This window comes from Gadus chalcogrammus, chromosome 23 (genome assembly GCF_026213295.1).
Source record: "Gadus chalcogrammus isolate NIFS_2021 chromosome 23, NIFS_Gcha_1.0, whole genome shotgun sequence".
Taxonomy (NCBI): domain Eukaryota; kingdom Metazoa; phylum Chordata; class Actinopteri; order Gadiformes; family Gadidae; genus Gadus; species Gadus chalcogrammus.
Window position 1 is genome coordinate 10,291,512 of NC_079434.1, and position 23,746 is coordinate 10,315,257.

At 45.7% G+C, this 23,746-nt stretch overlaps 3 protein-coding genes across 6 annotated transcripts in view; 2 read left to right on the forward strand and 1 right to left on the reverse strand.

The window, feature by feature from the left end:
- The first annotated feature begins 5 nt into the window (after nucleotides 1-5).
- On the forward strand, nucleotides 6-12,497 carry enosf1 (enolase superfamily member 1). Of its 3 annotated transcripts, XM_056583790.1 has the most exons (15): nucleotides 6-195; nucleotides 327-429; nucleotides 1,416-1,531; nucleotides 2,025-2,111; nucleotides 2,217-2,243; nucleotides 2,392-2,464; nucleotides 2,682-2,720; nucleotides 5,612-5,694; nucleotides 5,866-5,988; nucleotides 6,270-6,404; nucleotides 7,094-7,135; nucleotides 7,537-7,666; nucleotides 8,100-8,199; nucleotides 9,429-9,510; nucleotides 10,303-12,492. In XM_056583790.1, the coding sequence occupies exons 1-15, from the start codon at nucleotides 115-117 to the stop codon at nucleotides 10,402-10,404; spliced, it is 1,323 nt and encodes a 440-aa protein (XP_056439765.1). In that variant the 5' UTR covers nucleotides 6-114; the 3' UTR covers nucleotides 10,405-12,492. The 3 variants fall into 3 exon arrangements, with proteins under 3 accessions (XP_056439765.1, XP_056439766.1, XP_056439767.1); XM_056583791.1 differs by lacking the exon at nucleotides 2,682-2,720 and having other exon boundaries at nucleotides 42-195; XM_056583792.1 differs by lacking the exons at nucleotides 6-195; nucleotides 327-429; nucleotides 2,392-2,464; nucleotides 2,682-2,720 and having other exon boundaries at nucleotides 1,445-1,531; nucleotides 10,303-12,497.
- On the reverse strand, nucleotides 10,514-16,106 carry tyms (thymidylate synthetase). Its single transcript, XM_056583793.1, has 7 exons — nucleotides 15,730-16,106; nucleotides 14,032-14,105; nucleotides 12,952-13,126; nucleotides 12,175-12,276; nucleotides 11,607-11,782; nucleotides 10,805-10,876; nucleotides 10,514-10,724 (listed from the first exon to the last, which is right to left on the reverse strand). The coding sequence occupies exons 1-7, from the start codon at nucleotides 15,914-15,916 to the stop codon at nucleotides 10,587-10,589; spliced, it is 924 nt and encodes a 307-aa protein (XP_056439768.1). The 5' UTR covers nucleotides 15,917-16,106; the 3' UTR covers nucleotides 10,514-10,586.
- A 3,446-nt stretch (nucleotides 16,107-19,552) lies between these two features.
- LOC130376752 (collectin-12-like) overlaps nucleotides 19,553-23,746 on the forward strand; it is a 31,117-nt gene continuing 26,923 nt past the window's right edge. The window contains exons 1-2 of one of the 2 annotated variants that reach the window (XM_056583608.1): nucleotides 19,553-19,894; nucleotides 21,407-21,457. In XM_056583608.1, coding sequence (XP_056439583.1) covers nucleotides 19,888-19,894; nucleotides 21,407-21,457 — 58 coding nt within the window. In that variant the 5' untranslated portion in view covers nucleotides 19,553-19,887. The remainder of the gene's footprint in view (nucleotides 19,895-21,406; nucleotides 21,458-23,746) is intronic. The other variant, XM_056583609.1, reaches the window with a different exon arrangement.

A 23,746-nucleotide genomic window follows, 5' to 3' on the forward strand; every position in this document is an offset into this window, starting at 1 on the left:
GCTGTTCAGCCTACCAATCAGAGCTGTCGGTGGGCGGGTCCATGTTGTGGACCACTCTTCTGTGGTGTTTCGCACGCTGTGTCCGGCGCTGACTGGACATTTACGGAAAACAACATGCCGCAGAAAATAGTGAAACTCACAGTAAAGGACGTGAGGTTCCCCACGTCCTTGGGGCAACATGGATCTGATGCGATGGTAAGTTATTACAGAACAATGCCGACACGGACACTTGCGTTCTTGCGGATGTACTGTACCCCAAAAGACGCGCTGACATAAGTTAATCAATAATCGATCACTTAACTTATCCATAACTTTTTATTTTGTAGCATACAGATCCGGATTACTCCGTTGCGTACGTAGTTATTGAGACTGACGGTGGGATGAAAGGATATGGATTGACTTTTACTGTTGGAAGAGGAACTGAAGTTGGTGAGTTGGTATGGGCTTCAGTTTGGTTTGAAATGTGCTGGGAAACGATAGGCATTCGGAAGTGCATTTTCGGAAATGGTGGGTACAATGAGATGCACTCTTTTTTTACTCCTCTTTTTTCTCGTTCTGAACGATGGCATACCCATGTAGCTAATAATTACTAAGGAATAAAATGTATACAAAAAACTGTCTGGCACGTTTTATGAAGAAAACGATTCCCAAAAGCATTGGACATATGACCCACTTTGTTCTGCTCCATGTATCCGATGTTGACTACGTGACCTGACACGGCTAAGCTACCAACATAAACAAGAGGAGCTAGGAAAGGAAATGAACGTCGTGTTTATGTTCAGAAGGGGCAAACGTGTGGCTACACACGGCACTACAAAAGTCGTCAAGAGTGAAAAAGCTAAAAAAAATATATTGCACAGCTGAACGCTGCATCACATCATCTGGCTGTTCTCAATTCACAACACGCATTCCTATAGCCTCCATCAGGCATTCAGGCAAACTTTATTTATGTGGCAGTGGTCTGCAGATGCATCCAGTGGTGTAGCCTACCACATCCATTAAGTTCAACAGGTTATCGCTCTGATACTGTCCATGGTACTAGACACCTGCTCTGGTGCTTTTTACCTATGTATTCAGGCTAAAATTGCTTGATTGTCTGATGCCTTATCATTGCATCCCAGCCAAAGAGTATTGGTATTAACACCTAATTTGTTGTCCATACAAAGCGAAGCGATGGGGTCTTGCTTCGCCTAGTGACCCGCTTATTAAGACTACTTTTTTTTTTACAAGTGGTGGGTACAAAATTAATCTTTACGAAAACTGGTGGGTACTCGTCCCCAGCGGTATTGGCGCCTATGTGAGTTGGTTATTTATCCCCCCTGGGCGTTCACGAACTGCGCGTACACGCATAGTTCTGCGTGTTTTTTTCAAAGTAGTGTGAATAATTCATATTAATACATTTCTTTATTTATCAGTTGTCTGTGCCGTGAAGGCCCTCTCTGGTTTTGTTGTTGGGAAGACCTTGGAGGAAATAGTTGGCGACTTCCGTGGATTCTACCGTCTGCTCACCAGCGATGGCCAAATGAGATGGGTAAACACACACACACACACCAGCTTTCTTCCAGTCAGGACACAATTCAGAGTTTACTTCGGCCAAAACTGCACATTTATTCCAAACCAAACATAACTTCCACACAATAACGAAAAACCTGGGAGGAATTCCTGAGGGCCAGGACCTTGGATTCCTCCCAGGTTTTTCGTTATTTTGTGGAAGTTATGTTTGGTGACCTTGGGCTTTCATGGGCCAGATCCGGTTTGACACACACACACACACACACACACACACACACACACACGCGCACGCACGCACGCGCGCGCGCGCGCGCGCGCGCGCGCGCGCGCGTGACTTTAGGGACCCCAGTGACCCCATACATCTGCATTTAAGAGCAACAGAAGTATAATAATGACAAAGTTTCAACAGACCCAGATCGGGGACACGTTGGATAAACGTTTCTGCTAAATGGCCAATAAATAGTTGGTGTACACGTCGCAACGCCAGCTAAAATGTTATTTATCCGAACCAGATCGGCCCGGAGAAGGGTGTGATCCAGCTAGCCACCGCGGCTGTGCTGAACGCCGTCTGGGACCTCTGGGCCCGAGTGGAGGGCAAGGTAGGGTCATCGGAACCAAAATGTTGTCCTTCATATGCTGCTATGAATGGGAGCGGGCGGATAGAGCGCCACGACTAACCCTCCGTCATTACGTTGTTCCACCAGCCGCTGTGGAAGCTGCTCGTCGACATGGTCAGTAAACGAAACCGTATTGACCGCTGTATGTGAACACATCTAGAGTTCAACCATTTTGGATGCTGTGTGTTGATCTGGAGGGAGACTGTATTGGCTGCTGTGTGTGAAGCCATCCTTAGTGAGCGTGTGGGATCCTGTGTGTTAGAGCCCAGAGCAGCTGGTGTCCTGCATTGACTTCAGATACATCACGGACGCTCTCACTGAGCAGGAGGCTCTGGGTGAGGCATGCTGCACTTTATTACATAACAGCTTAGGAAGCAGTTTATCAAACGGGACTGTAATAAAGAAGCCCATTCAACTAATGTCTGATTATGGTGCTCGATTTCCAAATCATCAGTCCCGGGTTTTTTTGATTTGTGGGTTTGTCTCTCTGACTCTCTCTCGCTCTCTGACTCACTCACTCACTCACTCACTCACTCTCTCACTCTCACTCAGACCTCCTCAGGAAAGCCCAGACAGGCAAGACAGAGCGAGGTAAGCCCAGTAGGGAAAACATCAAGTTTCAGTAATGACTACTGTGTCAGGAGCCTCTTGAGAAGCCCTTACAGGGGGGGTGAATGCTACATTTTTACACTGGACAGCAGAGGTTCAAAATAATCGCCTCCTGATCACGGATTTAGATCTTAGATCTGCATCTGCTTCCAAGTGCATCGTTTTAACCCCACCAACATCTGCCAATTCTTTTTATTTTTTTATTTAACCTGGAAAGTCCCGTTGAGATTAAAAACCTATTTTTCAAGGGAGTCCTGGCCAAGAGGCAGCAAAAGTAACACAGTTACAACATACACACAGCAATTAGAATGATAAAAAACTATTTAAAGTAAAGGAGGTCGTCTCAAGTGCTCTCATTCTGGATTTAAAAGCATTCAAAGAAATCAGTTGTTATTTTCCAGTCTTTTTGCAGCATGTTCCATGTAGCAGGAGCAGAGTAGATGAAAGCCATGTTTCCCAGTTTTGTGCGGGCATTTGGAACAGACAGCAACAGCAATCAACGCTTCTCCGTGTGATTCGATTACAGATGTTGGAGGGCAGTAGCCCAAGCAAGTCCTTGTAAATAAAAGTGCACCAGTGTCCCAGCCTCCTTGTGGACAAAGAAGGCCATCCCACTCGAGAATACACTTCACAATGATGGGTCAGGGCTCCACAGAAGAACAAAGAAGCATGATAAACATGGTCAATCTTACTTAGACATTGAGCTGAGGCGTTCATATACATCAGGTCCCGAAATCTAAAATGGATAAAAATGTTGCAGTGACAAGCTGCTTTTTCACCTCAAAAGAGAAACACAATTTATTTCGGAAGAAGAAACCCTTTAAGTTTGAGTTTCTTCACAAGATTGACAATATGGGGCTTGAAGGTGAGGGAGTCATCAAGCAAGACAACAAGTTATTTGTACAGATGAACCACCTCTATGACATTTCCCTCAAGAGTGAACACTGTGGGGACAGTTTGAGGTACTTTCTTCGTTTTTCAAAACAACATTAGTTTAGTCTTGTCAGCATAGAGGACTAGTTTGAGCTGCAGGAGTGTTTGCTGGACCGCATCAAAAGCTCTCTGCAGAGATTCAGCAGCTTTAGCATGAGTTGATCCAAAACAGTAAATAATTGTCATTGGCATTAAAAATGTATGTTAGCGTCTACATTTTTTCCCCCAACCCATTAATGTACATAATAACAGGAGGGTTCCTAATATCGAACCCTTTGGCACCCCCTTGTGGACACTCTCAAATTCAAGACACAGACCATCATAATTAATACACTGAGTACTGTCGCTCAAATAATGTGTGAACCAGGAAACTACATGATCTGACAAACCCAATCAAAGAAGCCTATGCTTTAAATGGTCTTCATGGTTCACAGTGTCAAAAGCTTTTGCCACATCAATAAAAAGTGACACACCTTAATGCTTTTTATCAAGAGCAAATAGTATATCATTGATCACTTTTGTAGCAGTGATGGTACTGTGATTTTTCCTGAAGCCTTATTGTAGTTTTGAGAGAAGATCATTTAGAAACTTGAGTTTAGAAACTCTTTTAGTTGAGCCAAGAGATTCAAGAACTTTTGACAAGACTCACCAATTTGATATTGGCCTGTAGTTAGTTAAAGCTGCTGGATCGCCTCCTTTTAATAAGGGGGTAACAAAAGCTGACTTCCAAACAGATGGAGTTTCTTTGTTTTCGATTGAGAGATTAAAATGGATTTTAAGAGGCTGTGCTACAAAATCAGCTGCTATTTAAAAAAAAAAATAGGGCGCCATCAAGTCGGATCCAGGGGGTTTTCTGTGATCTAACGTTTTGAGGGCTTTATGCACTTGCGGCACAGTAAAAGGTAAAAAAAATAGGGTTCTCCTTTAAACCTTGGGAGGTCTGTGCAGGGAGTCACAGAGGTAGCTCCTGTAGAGTCAAACAAAGAACCAGATGATACGAAATGATTGTTAAAGCAATTTAGGACCTCAGTTTTATCATAGACTGGGACTGAGTCTTTTAGAACAAATGTCGGAAGAGCCTGAGGACTTTTAATTACAGATAAAGACTTAATCACTTTCCAAAATGTCTGTGGATTATTGAGGTTCTCAGTTGTGACGGATAAGTAATCATAATTGTCCTAATGAATGCTTGCATGTCTCACCATTCAAGTGATGAGTTGAGGGTTGATGGGTTGAGTACGCAATCATGTGAGTAAGAGATATGGTTGTTGTAAAGTGATTCATGTAACTTTCAGTAATTTACCCGGTGTATTTTCAGGTTAAATTATAATGTTTATGCTACTGCAGGCCTACATAACGTCGGGTTAATTTAAAACGATATTATCCTCTACTCAGGGGAGAACACCATGTTCGCTCTTATCTGGGGGATGTATATCATTGCATGTTATAATTGTATGTTTTTCTAATAATGCTCTTGTGATTGCAAAGCTGTATTCCTCCAGTACCGTGAGACTGATAAGAAAAAGGAATGTTTATTAACAGCAACAGGAACACAGTATTTTACAGGGATGTAAAAGAGGCTATTTATGCACTGCTCGATTTGAAATTGAGATCTTTATTACTCGTTCATTCTAGCTTTGTTTCCAGAACAAATAATTCCATCAGTTTGTAACTCCACCTTTGGTCGTAATAAGGCTCATCAAACTCAGCATCCTGATTCAGTTTTCAGCACACTGCCTATCCATTCCACCCTAGATCAGTTTTTACGGTTGGTTTATATATACAGAACCTTAATGAGACCTTTTAATCTTAAACTAATGTTCTCTTTCATCATTAAATATCCATAGCTTCCAAATAAGCAATATCTCATGATCCCAGATGATTATCCTGTGGTTGGGGCCCCCTGCTTTAGTGGTTGATGGTTCTATTCCTGGTTCCAGAGGAGCAGATGCTCACGGAGGGCTACCCCGCCTACACCACCTCCTGCGCCTGGCTGGGATACTCCGACCAGCAGCTCACACAGGTTTCTACACCCCACCTACCTTCATGGCTTTGGTCCTATACTGACACTATTTTAGGCTTCTGCACTACACTTTTAAATCCTTAGACTTCCTCTTCCCCAGTGGGATTGTGGGTAAAACACATGACCATTGTGTTTATACAATGTCTGGCTCTTCTGTGTGTGCACGTGAAGCTCTGCACGGACGCCTTGGCCAGTGGGTGGAGTCGGTTCAAGGTGAAGGTGGGGGCGGAGCTAGAGGATGACGAGAGACGGTGCCGCCTGATTCGCCAGATGATCGGACCAGACAAGACTTTGGTGAAATTCATAACATTTGAATGTATTATATTGTTTAACACTGTAATTATAGTTTTCTCTCTATCTAGAACGATACAGTATTATGCATTCATAAGAGTATTATATATTCATAAGAGTATGATATAGTATTATATGTTCGGGTATACATTAGAAAATATTATAATAAGCTTAATATTTAGCCTTTTTATTCTAATTCTTCATTGGAACATAACAGGATTATTCACAAGTGTATCATGTGCTCTATAATATGATGTATATAATGTGGTATATAATGTGGTCAGATGATCGATGCTAACCAGCGGTGGGATGTGGGCGAGGCCATCAGCTGGGTGACCAGCCTGGCGCCGTTTAGACCTCTGTGGATCGAGGAGCCCACCTCCCCGGACGATATCCTCGGACACGCCACCATCTCTAAGGTCAGAGGTCACATTTACTCTCTGACTCTGTCTCTGTGTGTCTGTGTGTGTTGTGGCGACCCGGCCCCAGGAACGTCTCTATCACTCAGGAATTACCATGCGCCAAGGTCCGTTCAAAGCCCAATAAGGCATATATTCATTGCACAACGGAAAATGTTTGGGTCTGTGCCCACCGCGGGAAAAAACAAAATAATACCACGGCTCCGTGAGCCACGGAAGAGTCAGTGTTCTTGTCAGCCCGACTCGGTTGGTCTCGTCCCTGAAGAGGGAGGTCGCTCCCGTCTAGCGCTCTCTCCGCGGTTCGTTCCGCGGCTGCCAACCTCGTCCGGCCTGCGGGCTCCCTCGGGCGTGCTGGGATAGGGTCCACTAGATCCAATGGTCGACCCGTCCAAATCGGGTCCTGGAAGTTTCCTGGTCCCCACGTGCTTCCAGCTTCCCCTCCCAAGAAACGTGGCACAGCTTTAAAACGTTACCTGGTCTTCCTCGTCCTCCGCCGCAGGTGTTCTCCATGGCGCCGATTAGGGTGAGGTAATGGACGCTCTCTGGCCCCGACTGGCCCTCCACCACCTCTCCCCTGGGCCGCCTGGCCCTCCACCACCTCTCCCCTGGGCCGCCTGGCCCGAGGGGTTGGGACCGGGGTGCGTGCGTGACTATATTTCTCTCTCGTGATAATAAATGTTGTGTTTCAGGCACTGGCTCCTCTGGGTATTGGTGTCGCTTCAGGAGAACAGGTGAGATTAGGCAATCATCCTCCCCATGTTAACCAGTAGAAAACCATTGTCATTTCAACCTTTAGAAAACCATTGCCAGCAATGTTAACAAATAGAAAGCCTGGTGCCATGCTGTTAACCAATAGAAAACCTAGTGACATTCTGTTAACCATTCGGAAGCCTAGTGACATTCTGTTAACCATCAGATAGCCTAGGGCCATACACCAACTATCAAACAGCCTATTGACGTGCTGTTAACCAATGGAAAGCCTAGTGCCATGCTGTTAACCAATGGAAAGCCTAGTGCCATGCTGTTAACCGATTGAAAGCCTAGTGCCATGCTGTAAACCAATAGAAAGCCTAGCAACATGCTGTTACCCTATAGAAACCCTAGTGACATGCTGGTAACCCCTCCCCGCCAGTGCCACAACAGGGTGATGTTCAAGCAGTTCCTACAGGCGTCTGCGCTGCAGTTCGTCCAGATCGACAGCTGCAGGTTGGGCAGCGTCAACGAGAACCTGGCTGTGCTACTCATGGCTCACAAGTTCCAGGGTAACGGCTTCACTTGACCCTAGCCCTAGCTCGACCCCTAATCCTAACCCTCTAATCTTAACCCTCTAAGCCTGGCACCTCCCACCCTAACCCTCCAAGTACAACCCTAGCTCACACCCTCAGACTAGCCATGCAACTAGCTCAGACCCTCTAACTAGCTATACACCTAGCTCCAACCCTCTAACTAGCTCTACACCTAGCTCCAACCCTCTAACTAGCCCAGTCCCTCTAACTAGCTATACACCTAGCGCAGACCCTCTAACTAGCTATACACCTAGCTCCAACACTCTAGCTAGCAATACACCTAGCTCCAACCCTTTATCTAGCCATGCAACTAGCTCAGACCCTCTAACTAGCTATATACCTGTTACTATAAGTCGTCTAACTATGGTATTAACCCCCCACTTTCTGTCCTCCTCCTACTCCTAATCAGTGCCAGTGTGTCCTCATGCTGGGGGGGTGGGTCTCTGTGAGCTGGTTCAACACCTCATCCTTTTTGACTACATTTCCGTCTCAGCAGACCTCAACAACAGGTATTCAAAACCCCAACCCAGCAATCAGCCTGTAGAAGCATATAGCCCCAACACTCAGCCTGTAGCATATAGCCCCAACACTCAGCCTGTAGCATATAGCCCCAACACTCAACCTGTAGCATAAAGCTCCAACACTTCACCTGTAGCTCCAACACTCAACCTGTAGCATATAGCACCAACACTCAACCTGTAGCATATAGCACCAACACTCAACCTGTAGCATAAAGCTCCAACACTCGACCTACAGCATATAGGTCCAACAGTCGACCTACAGCATATAGCTCCAACACTCAACCTGTAGCATAAAGCTCCAACACTCGACCTACAGCATATAGCTCCAACACTCAACCATAGCATTTAGCTCTAACAACAAACCCTCCTTTACGTTTTCCAGCAATTAATGTGTACGTTTACACACCGAAGATTAAGCCTGGAGACCACCCTTGGCACATGATCTCACATTCTACTTTGCGGTAGAATGTCTAGAGTCCGTGAGACATATGACTGCCCACATCGATCTCCTGAAATGGTCAATGTAATCGGGGGCAATCAGGACCTGTGTTTTAGTTGATGTCAAATACAGGCCACTGCCGGCATAACAGTAATGGTGCCTCCCGAGTCCCAAGGCAAGTGTTCCCGCCTACCGAAATCGATAAGGGAAGTGAGAGGTCCAAGCTGATCCATGTGTAGTGAAACAGAATGTTGGATCACATGATCAGGATGGTATCCAGTAGAGCTGGGCAATTAATAAAAAATAAAATAATTGTAATTCCAATTTATGGTGGATTTTTAAAAATATAATATTTAACTGGTATTTACAGTAGCCCCACCACTTCCCCTTCTCTGAGGTCCCGTAGTTCATAGTAACGCCCCCTCCTCTTCAGAAAAAGTAAAATATCAACATGGCAGCATGGGAGATGTTTATTAATTTTGCTTTTGTTGATCATTGTTATTCTTGAAATAAAATCCAAACTTTAAAAAGAAATATTTGTCATTTATAGAAAAAATATCGATTTAATTCAATAATCGGGTTTGGTTTTGAAAAAATAGGAAATTTCTTTTTAGGCCAAATCGCCCAGCCCTAGTCAACTGGGATTGACAGAATACACTCTCAGCTCCTGCAGCTTCAACCATTTAGCTCCAACACCTAACCCTTCCCCTGACAACCAGCAGGTCACACACTCACGATTGGATGTCCTCACAGCTTGTGTGTGTTTTGAATGTTTCAGGATGTGTGAATACGTAGACCACCTTCATGAGCATTTCACCAGCCCGGTGGTCATCCGCAACGCTCACTACCTCCCCCCCAAGGTAACTTACTCCTCCGCACACACCCACCTTACCTTTTGAAAGCCTATTTTTAGTCTGGGTTTAGGCCTAGCGCCAACATGATAGGTCCCGTTTTCGGTCACTGAAAACACCTTCCAAGGTTGAGATTTGTCCAAACTGTTTGGTTTACTGGTATCAACGGCTGAACAGATGTTTTTTGGAAACATGACCTCTATTTGCTCCTTAGTCTACCCGCCCTCTCTTAACAAAAGTAAATAATGTATTGAAATATTGGGCAGTTCATCTCCACAGGTTTGCTATTATGTGCTTAAAGCTTGAAAACCAGCCAAAGGAAGGCTGATCAGGATCCTTATAACTATATTGTATGATTGGTCGTTCCTGCTTTTGGTATAAAGACGGAGGCCTGCGTAGCTAGATCTAACAACAGCCTACCAGCTTACGCAACCTAGTGATACAGCAACAATGATTAGTGAAGATGCTTTTGGCAAAAACAACTTAGTAACTTCATCCTTCGCTTAACCAACATAATGGACTACATTATGTCTGGACTTTAGGATGTTAGCTTGGCGAGAGCCAGCCCTCGTACAGAAAGTTATTTCCTTGTTGAGTTGAACCTTACCACATACGGAAATGGGATACAATTCATGTATAATCAAGTATTATAGAAATAGACTTTCTTGATTCCTAAAGCTACCTATTTTTTTTGTATTTGAGTATATTTCAGTGTCCCCGGTATCAAAGTAAAGTAGCTTGTTTTGGATATAGTGTAAACATCATGACTACAATCTGAAGAACGTGTTGTCATGGTTACAGGACCCCGGGTACTCATGTGAGATGCTGGAGTCTTCTGTGGAGACGCATCAATTCCCTGGCGGAGAGGTCTGGGCCAACCTCTTAGCAAAGGCTCCCGAGTAACCATGGGAACCCCCACTTTAATGACCCGGGTCAAATGTGACTAACGAGGAGGGCTACAAATTGATTACACAATGTACTCACTGCGAAATCCCTTCCCACAAGGAATGAAACAAATTATTAACAAAATGAGGAGTTGATAATAAAAGCTCTTTAATGTAACACTGTAAATCTCATAAAACATTTCAAACGGCCATCTGCATCTTGATGGCGGGATGCGGCTGGTAGCCACAGATCTCAAAGTCTTCGGCTCTGAAGTCGTCGATCGTCTCCACCTTCCGGAGGATCTTCAGCTTGGGGAACGGTCGGACCTCCCTCTGGAGCTGGGGAACAGGTCTCGGGTTAGACACAACGCCCTGGACATGGAGGAGTCCTACATCTAGGCTTTGCATTCTCAGCCTACCTGTTCTTTGAGCGGTTCGATGTGGTTGAGGTAGATGTGGGCGTCGCCCAGTGTGTGGATGAATTCTCCGGGCTGCAGGACAACAGGAACAGGAGTTGGTGAGTGATGGCTTCCCACAATACAGTATTATAATACAAATAACTATTTTACTAGTTATTTGGCAGACCCCTTCATGCAAAGTGAGTAAGAGTGTATTCAGATGCATGTCATTAAGGAGCGGTCAGGGGTAAGGTAGAACCGTGGACTCTTGGAGTCGAAGACCCTGACCAGACTATCCTATCAGAACACACCCATGAGTTAATCCATCATTTCCTTTCCCCCCCCACCTCTAGCATCTGCCACTATACTTTATTTTGATTAATTTCAATATTAGTTTAGTTTGTTTGTCTCAATCTTGTATACTAGGAAAATGATCTATAGCTAAACATAATAAAGACAAACAATATTGAAAGGAATCCAAATAAAGTATAGGGGCAGATACTTGAGGAAGAAACTAGGGTAACGTCCTACTGGGGAGCTATAGTGTGTTAACCTAAAGTGGACTGGCGTCGATTTCTGCTCAGCCACTTTCATATAAAACAATGGTGGACACCGACACACTTGTAGAACCCTGAAGGTAAACCTTTGGGTTAATCTCTTCTTAGACGACCTGGAGAATCACAACAGTACCACAATCACATCCCATAGGTCAATCCCTTCATATCGTATTGCAGTTTTTACAGAACCTATCGTATCGCCCCTCGAATGGTTGGACTATCGTGCAGTGTGGTCCCTGCTGATGGCCGTCCCTAGCCCTCCTCACCTTGAGGCCGGTGACGTGGGCGATCATGTAGGTCAGGAGGGCGTAGCTGGCGATGTTGAAGGGCACGCCCAGGCCCATGTCCCCGGAGCGCTGATACAGCTGGCAGGACAGCTCGCCGTCGCATACGTAGAACTGGCACAGGGCGTGGCACGGAGGCAGGGCCATGTTGTGCAAGTCTGGAGGAACACAGCAGGGGGCGTCAGACGGGAGACACTACCACCACTACCACAACAGAGTCAGACCCTGCACTTGTTACAAGACTAAAACTTCCTTCTAATTTACTAATTTTCACCCTTCTGGAAGCCTGAAACTAAAGTATTCCTGACCATCAGCTATTGATACTTGGGTGGGTGATGACGGCCTATTGAAGAGGCCTAATGTGTGTGGTGATGACATTTAACGCCAATAGTGCGTGTGTGAGGTGGGATATATTACAGTGACAGTATGCGAGTTGTGATGACGCATTACAGCGACTCTGGTGATGACCCATTGCAGCTCCAATGTGCGAGTGGCATTGTTGATGACCTGACCTCACATCACAGCGACCGTGTCTGTTGGACCTCGTTACCTCTGGGGTTCCAGGCGCACATGATGATGCGGCGGTCCTCCGGGTTGCTCCTTATGGTGTCCACCACCTTCTGCAGCTGGTCCACGCCCTTACCCGAGTAGTCTGCACACACAACCACACAGCTATCAATGACATGTCACAGCACCCTCATATAGGTCTCACTGATCGTCGTCATTAAGCAGCAGGTAGGGGATGGACAGTACAGAGACAGGTCAGTAAGGAGCAGGTAGGGGATAGACAGTACAGAGACAGGTCATTAAGGCGCAGGTAGGGGATGGACAGTACAGAGACAGGTCAGTAAGGAGCAGGTAGGGGATGGACAGTACAGAGACAGGTCAGTAAGGAGCAGGTAGGGGATAGACAGTACAGAGACAGGTCATTAAGGAGAGGGTAGGGGTTAGACAGTACAGAGACAGGTCATTAAGGAGCAGGTAGGGGATAGACAGTACAGAGACAGGTCAGTAAGGAGCAGGTAGGGGATGGACAGTACAGAGACAGGTCAGTAAGGAGCAGGTCTGGGTTAGAGGGTCATCTTGCTCAGGGATGTCTACAGGTCGACTAGACATTGGAGATTGAACCCAGAACCTTTCAGCTGGGAGTCCAACACCCTCACTTAGTGGATCACATTTCTGATGTGATTTAGAGACATAAAATGTCGACATATTTAAACAAGAGTCCATTTACACAATAAGAGAAGAGGACATCCGCATTAAGGTATAGCTAGTGGTTAATTCCCGTGTGGAGGCGTGTACCAGGAGCTATAGCTAGTGGTAATACCTGCGTGCATGTCTGTGTATTCGGCTCCAAAGTGCCTCCACTGGAAGCCGTACACGGGGCCCAGGTCGCCCTCCTCCCGCTCCTTGAAGCCGTTTTTATCCAGGAACTCCCGGGAACCGTTGGCGTCCCAGATCTTCACGCCCTTCCCAGACAGCTCCTTGGAATTCGTGGAACCCTGGACCACCGCAACAACACGGAACAGTTACGACCACGCCACTCAGGGTTGGACAGGAAATACCAAAGGTAAACTAGAAAATGCATTCCTGCAGAAAATGCGGTGAGTGCTGTAGTGCAAAGTGAGGTTGAAAGTATGTTTTAATAAAAACACTTAGTTTAAGGGGTATAGAAATGTTAAATGGCTTAAATCCAGAGAAGGGATTCATACAAAAGTTCAAATGGAGTAAACAATGTTAACATTCAAGATAATGTAAATGGTTGGAAACAAATAAAGTGACAGCTGAATGAAAAGCGCAAAGCATTGCCAAAATGCAGAAATGTAAAATTAATTGAACTGAAGAATCTAAAAGGTCAAATGTATTGCAGTGCACAGTCCACCTGGAAGCTGATGTCGAAACTGAATAACATTACCGGGTAATGTATTTCAGGATTTTGCTTCTTTAGGTAATGATTACCTGAAGAAGCAAAATCCTGAATACATTGTTACAATAGCTGGAAGCTAAGCTGTAATACTGTCAAAGCTGGAAAATAGTAGTAGTGCTGCTAGCTGTAGTAGCTGAAGTAGAAGTAGTAGTAGCTGAAGTTATAGTGGTAGCCTACTAGCTGCACAAACTATATGTTTTATGAAAAGGTATGGTATTGATCTTGGAGAAAGAATTATAATAATCCCGCCTGTCTTTTTTTAAACCAGTTGAAATTGTATGTACTCGCCTAATGCTAATTTCTCCAGCCTAATGTTATTAAAAAGCAGTCAAATTCTAACCTCTGCGTAAATCAATGAACAATTGAGGAAGGAGATAGGTCCCAAAGTTTGTAGAGATAATAAATAAGAAAGATGAAAGAATAAAACTTAAGAACAATAGATGAGCGCTGCATTGAGCACCCCCCGGTATTCATTCTTACCTTAATAAACCATAAGAGTTCTTCAAGAATTCCCTTCCAAAACACCCTCTTGGTTGTCAGGAGGGGGAACTGGTCTGAACATAAAGAAAAGGGTCGTCAATGTCATAAAAGGAGTCTATGGTTGCATCCCTATCCTCATTAGTTGTGTTCGAAGTAGTTCCCTATTCACTGACTATTCCGTATATAGTGTTCATGATATAGTGCACTACATAGGGAGGGAACGAACAAACGAGAATTCGGACACTACGCTGAACATTTCTAAACGTCATTTGCGTCAGTAAATGCGCCGGGTATTTGTGTGACGCAGACAGACGCGCCCACATCATATAAACAAACCGGGCCCTCACAAGGAAAGCTGAAGGTTGTATTGATGTTGAATGTTACATTACCTTGATCAAGTTTTTTGAAATTAATTTTGAATGTTACATTTTCTATGTTAAATCCCAAATAAATTCTTGACATTACTAAACGAAAGCAGGAGACTCCATCATTAAATGTATTTGTTTTCGCAGTTATTTAGCTTATTCTTCTCCTCCTCCGGAAAAACACGACCGCATTGCATATAATCTGGGCTATGCAGTGGGTGGAGGAGGTCAAGCCAGGGCCAGTTGTGATATGCTCTGACTCTGCTTCAGTGCTGATGACATTGAGGAAGGGAGGGCTTGGAGCCAGGTCGGACCTCATGGTGGAGCTTCTTACCCTGATGTACAGGATTGAGGGGGGGATATATTAATATGTGACTGCATACAAATGTGTCCAAAGACATGGTGACTAATGTATGATAGTAAGCATTATTGGCCCTTAACACTAATATTCAGAAACAACACTGCCTCAAAAGGATATTGGCCTAAGCAACACCAGTATAGGCATATACTTTTCCCTGAACTTTTAAACATTGCAAACGTGCAAAAACATAATTATATATTTATGTGGCATTCAGTCCAATGCTTAAAAATATATATGAGGCATTCAGTAGGCCAGTGCTGTGGTAAAGTGTGTAAAGTATGACCAAGTGTTTTTTTCTGTTCAATAGATAGAACTTTATCAATCCCCTGTAGGAGAAATGTGTTAATGTTTGTCCCTATAAAACAATAATGGTAAAAAGAAAATACAAAACATGACGGTAACTCTAAAGTCAAACCGTCCAATCTGAAGGCTCTACTTAACCTCTCCCCCTACACACTTCCACCAATGCAAAGCGAACAGAACTGAGTAGGGGAGGGCGTAGCCCAACTAGTTTGTGACCGACCCAGAGGAACGCAACGCAAATTAAATGTGAACATGGATGAGGCTTTAATAAAATCCCGGACGATTTTGAAATTCCTTCTTGGAATGTCTCAAAGTGTCTCAAAAAGAAGAGGGCATGTCTGGGCAAAAGATGATGTCTGGTCACCCTACGTACGGGGAACCCATTTGATTCCTACTCATCCACTGTTAAATAGCAGCGCGAGTTGGTGCATGGGCGCTACCCTGGTAATTTCTCTGCGTGAGAAATACGAAGTGTGGCGTGTGAGCGTGTGCATGGGTTGAATTGCGTGTGTCTCACGCCGAATGCGTGAGACTTGAGAGCCCTGGTAGTAGTATAGTAGTCCATAGCACTACTTCGTCTCGCCTGCTATTTTAGCCTGTATAAGCCGCTGTCAAAATGTAGAAACTAGTTTAATCTTTCAGAGCATGATGTGTGAACACAATACTCACCTCGTAGGCTGAATCTGGCCTGGGAACCGAACACCGACAACGCACCGGTACCGGTCCGGTCCCCCTTGCGATTCCCATGCTCCAGGATGTGTCTTACTTGGCTCAGATATCCCCGTTCATCACTGAAGAAACACCCCTGGTTGTCCCCCGTATTGCTTTCCTGCTCCTCCTTGTTTAGTTGAGGCATTGAGAACCGTAAGAAGTGCTTATGCTTCGGTGCTCGGCTTGTAGGTTATGGCTTTTTCGCGCTTGTAAATTTGTTGTATTCCCGCTAAAAATGTGATTGGCCGTCTCTGGTGCCCTCCTCCTCCTTAGCGGAGGGAAGTTCATTTTTTGGTTGGCTGATTTGTGCTCAGCTGCAGCCTGTAGGACAAGGACATCCATCGTCCAAATGCTGTCACGTGATTCCACTTGCCACCCCCCATTGACGTCACTGGCTAATCGCGCGGGAGAGCTTCATTCTCTTCAGATTCAGATTCAGACTTTATTGTCATTGTGCAAACTTGTACAATGAAATTGGGGTGGTGCTCACTAACCATAGTGGGGGGGGGGTCAGGCGTTAAGTAGACGAATTGCCCAGGGGTAGAAGGTATTCCTCAGCCTGTTTGTCCGGCTCCCAAGGGACCTGTATCTCTTACCCGAAGGGAGGAGTTGGAAGAAGCCATGGCCGGGGTGTGATGGGTCACTCATAATTATTTTTGCCCTATTCAGCCCCCGGGAGGTGGCAATGTCCTCCAGGGAGGGCAGGGGGCAGCCGATGATTTTCCTGCCGTCTTCTGCAGGGTTTTCCTGTCTTCGGCTGTGCAGTTTGCGCAACACACCGTAATGCCATACACCAGTACACTTTCAACAGCATAGTGGTAAAAGGTCTGAATCGACTACTTCGCCGAGATGACAACGATGGCAAGTCACTAAAAGTAATGAATGAAACAACCTAATTGTGATTTCAAAAACATGCGTTTGTGAAATGTGTTTTTGATGGGTCCACTCCTTAAAGTGTAATTCCGGCGCAAATTGAACCCAGGGTCTTTGTTTTGGCATGAAAACCCATCAAATAAGCCCTCCATATACCTTGGGAATCGTATCCGCGATTGCTTAGCCAACGTGGTCTTATTATAGCCCGATCAGTTACTAAAAAACACATAGAAAGAATAAAGCATCCAGCATATGATTTCAACAATGTATGAGGGCATACGCAATCTGCATTACGCGAAACAGGGATGGTCGCACAGTGGAATATTGATGGAAACCAGCGGACGAGCGGTGGGTGGAGATGTGCGCGCATTTCAGAAGCAGGGAGATACCGCACAAAAATCTATTTCTAATTTGTCAGTTTGCCGTGTGTCTGCCTGGCACAAATGCTGCCGTTGAGCGGATATTTTCCATAGCTATAAACAATACTGAACACACACACACACACACACACACACACACACACACACACACACACACACACACACACACACACACACGATAGAGATCAACTAAACTATAATCTAGCATGTAAGCAATCGCTCCATTAATTAGTTATTCAGTGTTGCATGTATTTATGCTTATTATTTTTTTTCTATTGACCAAACGTATGACTATCTTGTTTTTGTGGTTCGGCATCAGCAGCAGCACTTGTCTCAATTACGAGCATGCAGGCAAAAAGCGCGGCTCCTTTAAATGGAAAAGCAAAATCGCAAGAGCGATATGAGCTGTAAATATTTTGAACAGCGTTGCGTTTTGAGCTATTCGGCGATTTTGCATCTTTTACAGCTTTTGGTGTGAACGTAAATTATAAAAATCAACTGATAAATTCTCCCTAATGTTCAACCATCGCAAGCAGTTCTAATAACCGATTCATCTGGTTCAGCAAAGAAGCGCAAAGAAGTCCCTGCGGGCATCCATACTTGTTGTTGTTGTTATGAAGTCTAGTCCCACGAACGATGTTTTTCCGGTTTTATGTCATAGCCTACGAACGTTTCCTGAACACTCGGAAGAAGGGAAGGTTTACGTAAAGACACGTAAGAGCTTCCGAACCTCCGAGCTGCTTTGAAGGCAGCATATATGTATACACTTTGGAAATTTGACCACTAGAGGGCATCAAGGCAGTGGGTTAATAGGTTTCGTTGTGACATCGTGAAGAATATCAATAGGTGTATGTGTAGTAAGACTTTCAACATTTTATAGTGTGCGTGCTTGCCTCATAGCATAGCCTAGACGTGTGAATGCTGATACAACATCCACACTAATAAGAATAATAAAGAAAAATAATACATGATTATTACAATGATGAATTACATGAGAGAAAATGTACCTTGGATAAAGCATTACGGACTGTCTTCAGAACCAACTCCAGGTGTTGATCACGGCTCACGGCTTACTAGTTCAGGTGCTTCTTGATGAGATCCTGGGTGTCGTCTGTCATTGATTAGCGAACACTGCCAATCACTAAACCAGTGAAGGTGATTGTCACCGTTTCATGTACAGGCCTCCATGCACAGGTAGTGTCTGTTTCATTTACCGAGCTCACACACAGACACCATGTGGCCAGGAGCTTCCTGTCTGGGCACCGGTCAGCATCTGTAGGAACACAGCCACAGGATATGGATCCTGCCATGGCAGGATCTCCCCTGCTGGGTAATCTCCAGGGGGGCTCAGAACGGGCACTTTAGGGTGATCAATGTACTCCTTCTTTGGCTGCTGAGTCAGTCATGCACATCCCCCACCCCTGAGCACTCTTTGCAGCCCCCCCAGAGCGTCCCCACCTCACATCAGGGGAGCTATCAGCAGGTTATAGACGACATCAGAGGAGTGATCAGCAGGTTATAGACGACATCAGAGGAGAGATCAGCAGGTTATAGACGACATCAGAGGAGAGATCAGCAGGTTATAGACGACGTCAGAGGAGAGATCAGCAGGTTATAGACGACATCAGAAGAGTGATCAGCAGGTTATAGACGACATCAGAAGAGTGACCAGCAGGTTATAGACGACATCAGAGGAGTGATCAGCAGGTTATAGATGCTAAGAGGAGTCATCAGGAGAGATGTTATTGGTGTTCAGTATCTTACAGACCCAACTTTTTGATAAATTGTTACACCCATCTGGCTTGCATATGCATGTGCGAAAGTAGCAAAACATGCACATACACACACAAAAATGCAGGTGTGCACGGACACACAGCTGTTTCCCGTTGAGACTAAACGGAGCTTAATGAGATGAAACCAGAGTAATTTTCTCTGATCTTCGGGATGCTCTGTGCTTTCATCTCTGACTCGATCCTGTACAGAGATCTACTTCAAAACTACTACTATAGTGTAGCCTACTACTACTCGTACTATGATACTGCTAATATTAATCCTAAAAATACTACTGTAGATGATGTTGAAGTATATAGAAGTATAACTAGCTATTATTATAGCTACAGTAGTAGTAGTAGTAGTAGGAGTAGGAGTAATAGTAGTTGTAGTACCAGTAGTAGTAGTAGTAGTAGTAGTAGTAGTAGGCCTAGTACTGTTTTATCAATTTCAGCGTCAATCGAAGAATAAGACCTTTAAAATACGTCGTGCAAGCGTGCCTCGTTCAAGCAGTTCCAGTCCAACATTAGAATTGATCTTTTATTGAAAACAGATTTTTCTTTTTACCCAGGGATGTGATTGCCTTCAAGCGAGTACGGTAATTTCATCTCATCTCCCGCGGTATTGCCTCGCAGCACGACGTCCCAGTGCCACGCCCCCATAACCACGCCCCCCAGGCGGTAAACACTGGAGTAAAGAGGTCCAGGGAACACGTGGTGGAGTCGCTGATTGGTCGGCTGGGACGCGGAGCTCTGTGACGTAGCAGACGGTTTGTGATTGCGCCCAGACTGCGCACGGCGACGCACACCGCTCCGCTACGCTGCGCTTCAACAGCAAAAGTTTGAGATCTCCGATATAAACTCTCTACGGGGTCGAAATAAACCAAACCAACGCAAGGAAGGGTTTCTGATACAAAACAGAAGATTATTGACATGAAGACCAGACTTTAGTCCTCACGTTTAGACGCAAAGTCAATGCGGAGGATCTGCGGGGATCTGATTTATTCGCCGCTTTCCTTGGATGTTGAGATGCCCCAAAATAAGTGATACAATCTCTGATCTCTTCTGCAGCGCGCACCGACTCATCAACCACCATGAAAGGTATTTATGCGTACGCGGATTTTCATAAGGATAAACAATCTGGGAAAACTCGTTTCATGTTCTGATGGTCCGTTGTTGGGTGCCAATGTGCATGCGCGCTGACGGATAGCCTGCGAGCGACCCACCCGCACATCTGGATGAGATTAGCCTACTATCAGCGATCTGGAGCTCAGCTGACGTGTAGAACACTGGAGAGGGTTTTTTCCATCGCGTGTAGAGAGGCAGAAAGAGGAGATGTTTGGGTAACGTGCGTGTCTGGATTCAGCATGTTCTACTTTTAGACAATGGCGATTTTGGCATAATAGTTTTATTGACGTTCCTAAACTTTGTCCAGCTGTGTTCAAAGTGAGCATATTGGCAATGGATAAAAACAACATTCATCAACATTTGACACGCAAGGAAAAGAGACCGTAGCGTTACCTGAGATGCATAACCCCTTTCCATCTGAATGTGACCGTTCATTTAATGCCATGAGCAGAACTATGAGCTATTCTTTAACAGCCTTCAATACCCAGCGGGCAAAGTACATCAAACTAATTTACAAGTTAGGATGTCTTGATTTGTAATTTATCATATGGTACTTTTTGGGGAGAATGGGACATCGATCATTCGCAAAACGACTTTCTACATCGCTTCAGATGACCACGCCCCCCTGTGGTACGCATCTGTTTAGCATTAGCAGGGATTCTCTGTCTCCGATCCACACTGTAGCTGAGAGGCTTTGCAGACAACTGTAAACAAGCTGCAAAACGGCAGTCCTGCACTCTGGACCTCAGCATACACACACACTTCCCACTCACATTGACCCCCGGGCCACACAGTGAAAAGTCCACTCCAGTATTTGGAGTCTCCCGTGTGGATTGATTTAATTGGCGCCTGCCCAGAGTTCCACTGTTGAGTGGAATCAGCCGGTGACTTTGGGGGTGGAGGAAAGAGGTGGAGGGGAGTTTAACTGAACACTAGCATAAAGAGCCAAAGAGAGATGGAGAACCACAGAGATAAAAGTATAGACAGAGATAGAGAGCAATCGAGAAAGATAGAGGTATCAGAGATCTATAAAGATCTATATCGAGATATCAATAGAAAATGATGCAGTAGTTTGAATAGCAGAGAGAGAGAGAGAGAGAGAGAGAGAGAGAGAGAGAGAGAGAGAGAGAGAGAGAGAGAGAGAGAGAGAGAGAGAGAGAGAGAGAGAGAGAGAGAGAGAGAGAGAGAGAGAGAGAGAGAGAGAGAGAGAGAGAGAGAGAGAGAGACTATTGACTGACCACTACTCAAATCACAATTCATAATTTACCTGGAAAATGTAAACGGAAACCGTCTTTAAGGTACAAATATCATATTTTCAAAGATGAAGATTGTTAATAAGGTGCCAGGGTAATAAAATAGAGCTTGTTAATATAAAATAATCCCCTGGACGAAGAGGTCCTTGCTGAGCCCTGAAATTCTTCGCATCCTAGCAACGACCCTGTTTGAAACCTCTCAGTGACTGATGACCTTTCTGGTTCTCCACAGACGACTTTGTTGACGAAGAGGAGGTGGAGTCTTTTGGATACAAGAGGTTTGGTGAGTATAACCTATTACTAGGCCTACATGTGCAGAACATAACACTTAGGCCTACTAAGGATGGGAATAACAGAACACTAGGCCTACTAGCCGATACGAAGATGTCTGCTCCTAGAATCGGTATCGTAATGAAAAAGTGGTCGGTGCAGTCCTAATTATTACTCCTAAATTCAACAACGTTTCTCTAACGCCAAACACAGTGAATTTGTACTTCACAGTCTTGGTTATAAATGTGATGACTAATGCTAAGCTAATGATGCTAACTGTGGGGTGCAAGGTTGATGCTGGGTGGTATATACTATGACTGATGCTAAGCCCGAGATGCTCAGTGTGGAGGTGCAGGGTGGAGGCTGGGTCGTAAATGGGACAGCGGTTCTGGGGCCTTATCCTGCTCTCTGTTCATCTGACCCTCAGCTGGGCTTCCTGCTGATAAAGCATGCACTATAAAACCCACATACACACACACAACGGTAAGAAGTTGAGCTCAGGGTTGGCTCTGTGAGCCGGAGGCCAGAGTGAGTCACTGGAACGGGCAGACCCCCAGCACGGGCCCTCTGCCAGGGACCCCCTTCCTGGGCCCCCGGGCCTCGGAGCTGCTGGGGGCCTCCCGCTTGGTGAGGAAACACAACAGCCCTCATCAAAGAGACCTCCATGTCCTGTTGGCATGCGTGTGTGTGTGTGTGTGTGTGTGTGTGTGTGTGTGTGTGTGTGTGTGTGTGTGTGTGTGTGTGTGTGTGTGTGTGTGTGTGTGTGTGTGTGTGTGTGTGTGTGTGTGTGTGTGTGTGAGAGAGAGATGTGAGAGAGAGAGAGAGATATGAGAGAGAGAGAGAGAGAGATGGGATGAAAGATGAAAGATGAGAGAGAGAGAGAGAGAGAGAGAGAGAGAGAGAGAGAGAGAGAGAGAGAGAGAGAGAGAGAGAGAGAGAGAGAGAGAGAGAGAGAGAGAGAGAGAGAGAGAGAGAGAGAGAGAGAGAGGATGAAAGATAAGAGAGAGAGAGAGAGAGAGAGAGAGAGAGAGGCCGTTGCCAAGTTAACAAGAGAGTTGAGCCTTTAGTATTCTGATTAATATAGCAGCTGTGGGCTTTCTACTGTACACAGTACTACAATGTAGTGCAGTACATCATTTCACAGGGTAGTACACACTCTACTACACCGTCCTGCAGTATGTCCTCTTACAGGGTAGTACACACTGCAGTACACCCTCTACAGAGTCCGACCAGTATTAAAGTACCCAATACTCTGCAGGGCGCTACATCATGAGAGAGCGAGAGTGAGTCGAGGCATACACATACAAACTTTGCTTCCAAATATTGGACTACAGCCCTCCCCACTTTCAGGACCCCCGCTCCTTTACTGATGGCCTCCATGTTGCTTGTTGTAGGGATCCAGACTGATAATGGGTTCATTGTTGTGTTATAATTTATAACACTCTTTCAATCAGTCTGTACCTCCCACCTCCATCTCTCCATCCCTCCATCCCTCCGTCCTTCTGTCCCTCCATCTGTCGCGCCCTACCGTGGCCCTGCCCCTCCTCGGTCCGGCCCTACCTCGGTCCTGCCCTACCTCGGCCCTGCCCCACCTCGGTCCTGCCCTACCTCGGTCCTGCCCCACCTTGGCCCTGCCCCACCTCGGTCCTGCCCTACCTCGGTCCGGCCCTACCTCGGTCCTGCCCTACCTCGGTCCTGCCCTACCTCGGTCCTGCCCTACCTCGGTCCTGCCCTACCTCGGTCCGGCCCTACCTCGGTCCTGCCCTACCTCGGTCCTGCCCCACCTCGGTCCTGCCCTACCTCGGTCCTGCCCTACCTCGGTCCTGCCCTACCTCGGTCCTGCCCCACCTCGGTCCTGCCCTACCTCGGTCCGGCCCTACCTCGGTCCTGCCCTACCTCGGTCCGGCCCTACCTCGGTCCGGCCCTACCTCGGTCCGGCCCTACCTCGGTCCTGCCCTACCTCGGTCCGGCCCTACCTCGGTCCTGCCCTACCTCGGTCCTCCCCTACCTCGGTCCGCCCCTCGACAAACTCTGACAGTCTTCCTGCACTCCTCCGGAGAGTTGTTAATGTCGTCTAATCGCTGGGACAGATCTCAGACAGTTTTACTTTCACTTCGATACGCTTGTTTTTTTTTAATGGCCGACTTCTTTACATGGTGAAGGGACTCACGTCCTTTCAACGTATAGACAATCTGCGTGTGTGTGTGTGTGTCTGTATATGAGAGTGTAATTGTTGAATATGAACTCGTCTAAAGTCACAAACTCGGTCACCACATGTTTGAGCGGTTTCTGTGCTTTCTGA

Bases quoted from the DNA above. Each gene is read 5' to 3' on its own strand.
- enosf1 (XM_056583790.1), top strand. From the start codon at position 115: ATGCCGCAGAAAATAGTGAAACTCACAGTAAAGGACGTGAGGTTCCCC. The intron at 2,244-2,391 runs GTCAGTAAACGA...CCTGTGTGTTAG, and splicing joins GGAAGCTGCTCGTCGACATG to AGCCCAGAGCAGCTGGTGTC. The intron at 7,136-7,536 runs GTGAGATTAGGC...CCTCCCCGCCAG, and splicing joins GTGTCGCTTCAGGAGAACAG to TGCCACAACAGGGTGATGTT.
- tyms (XM_056583793.1), bottom strand. From the start codon at position 15,916: ATGCCTCAACTAAACAAGGAGGAGCAGGAAAGCAATACGGGGGACAAC. The intron at 12,277-12,951 runs GTATTACCACTA...TTGTGTGTGCAG, and splicing joins ATACACAGACATGCACGCAG to ACTACTCGGGTAAGGGCGTG. The intron at 10,877-11,606 runs GTGAGGAGGGCT...GTTGTCCTGCAG, and splicing joins CCCACGTCACCGGCCTCAAG to CCCGGAGAATTCATCCACAC.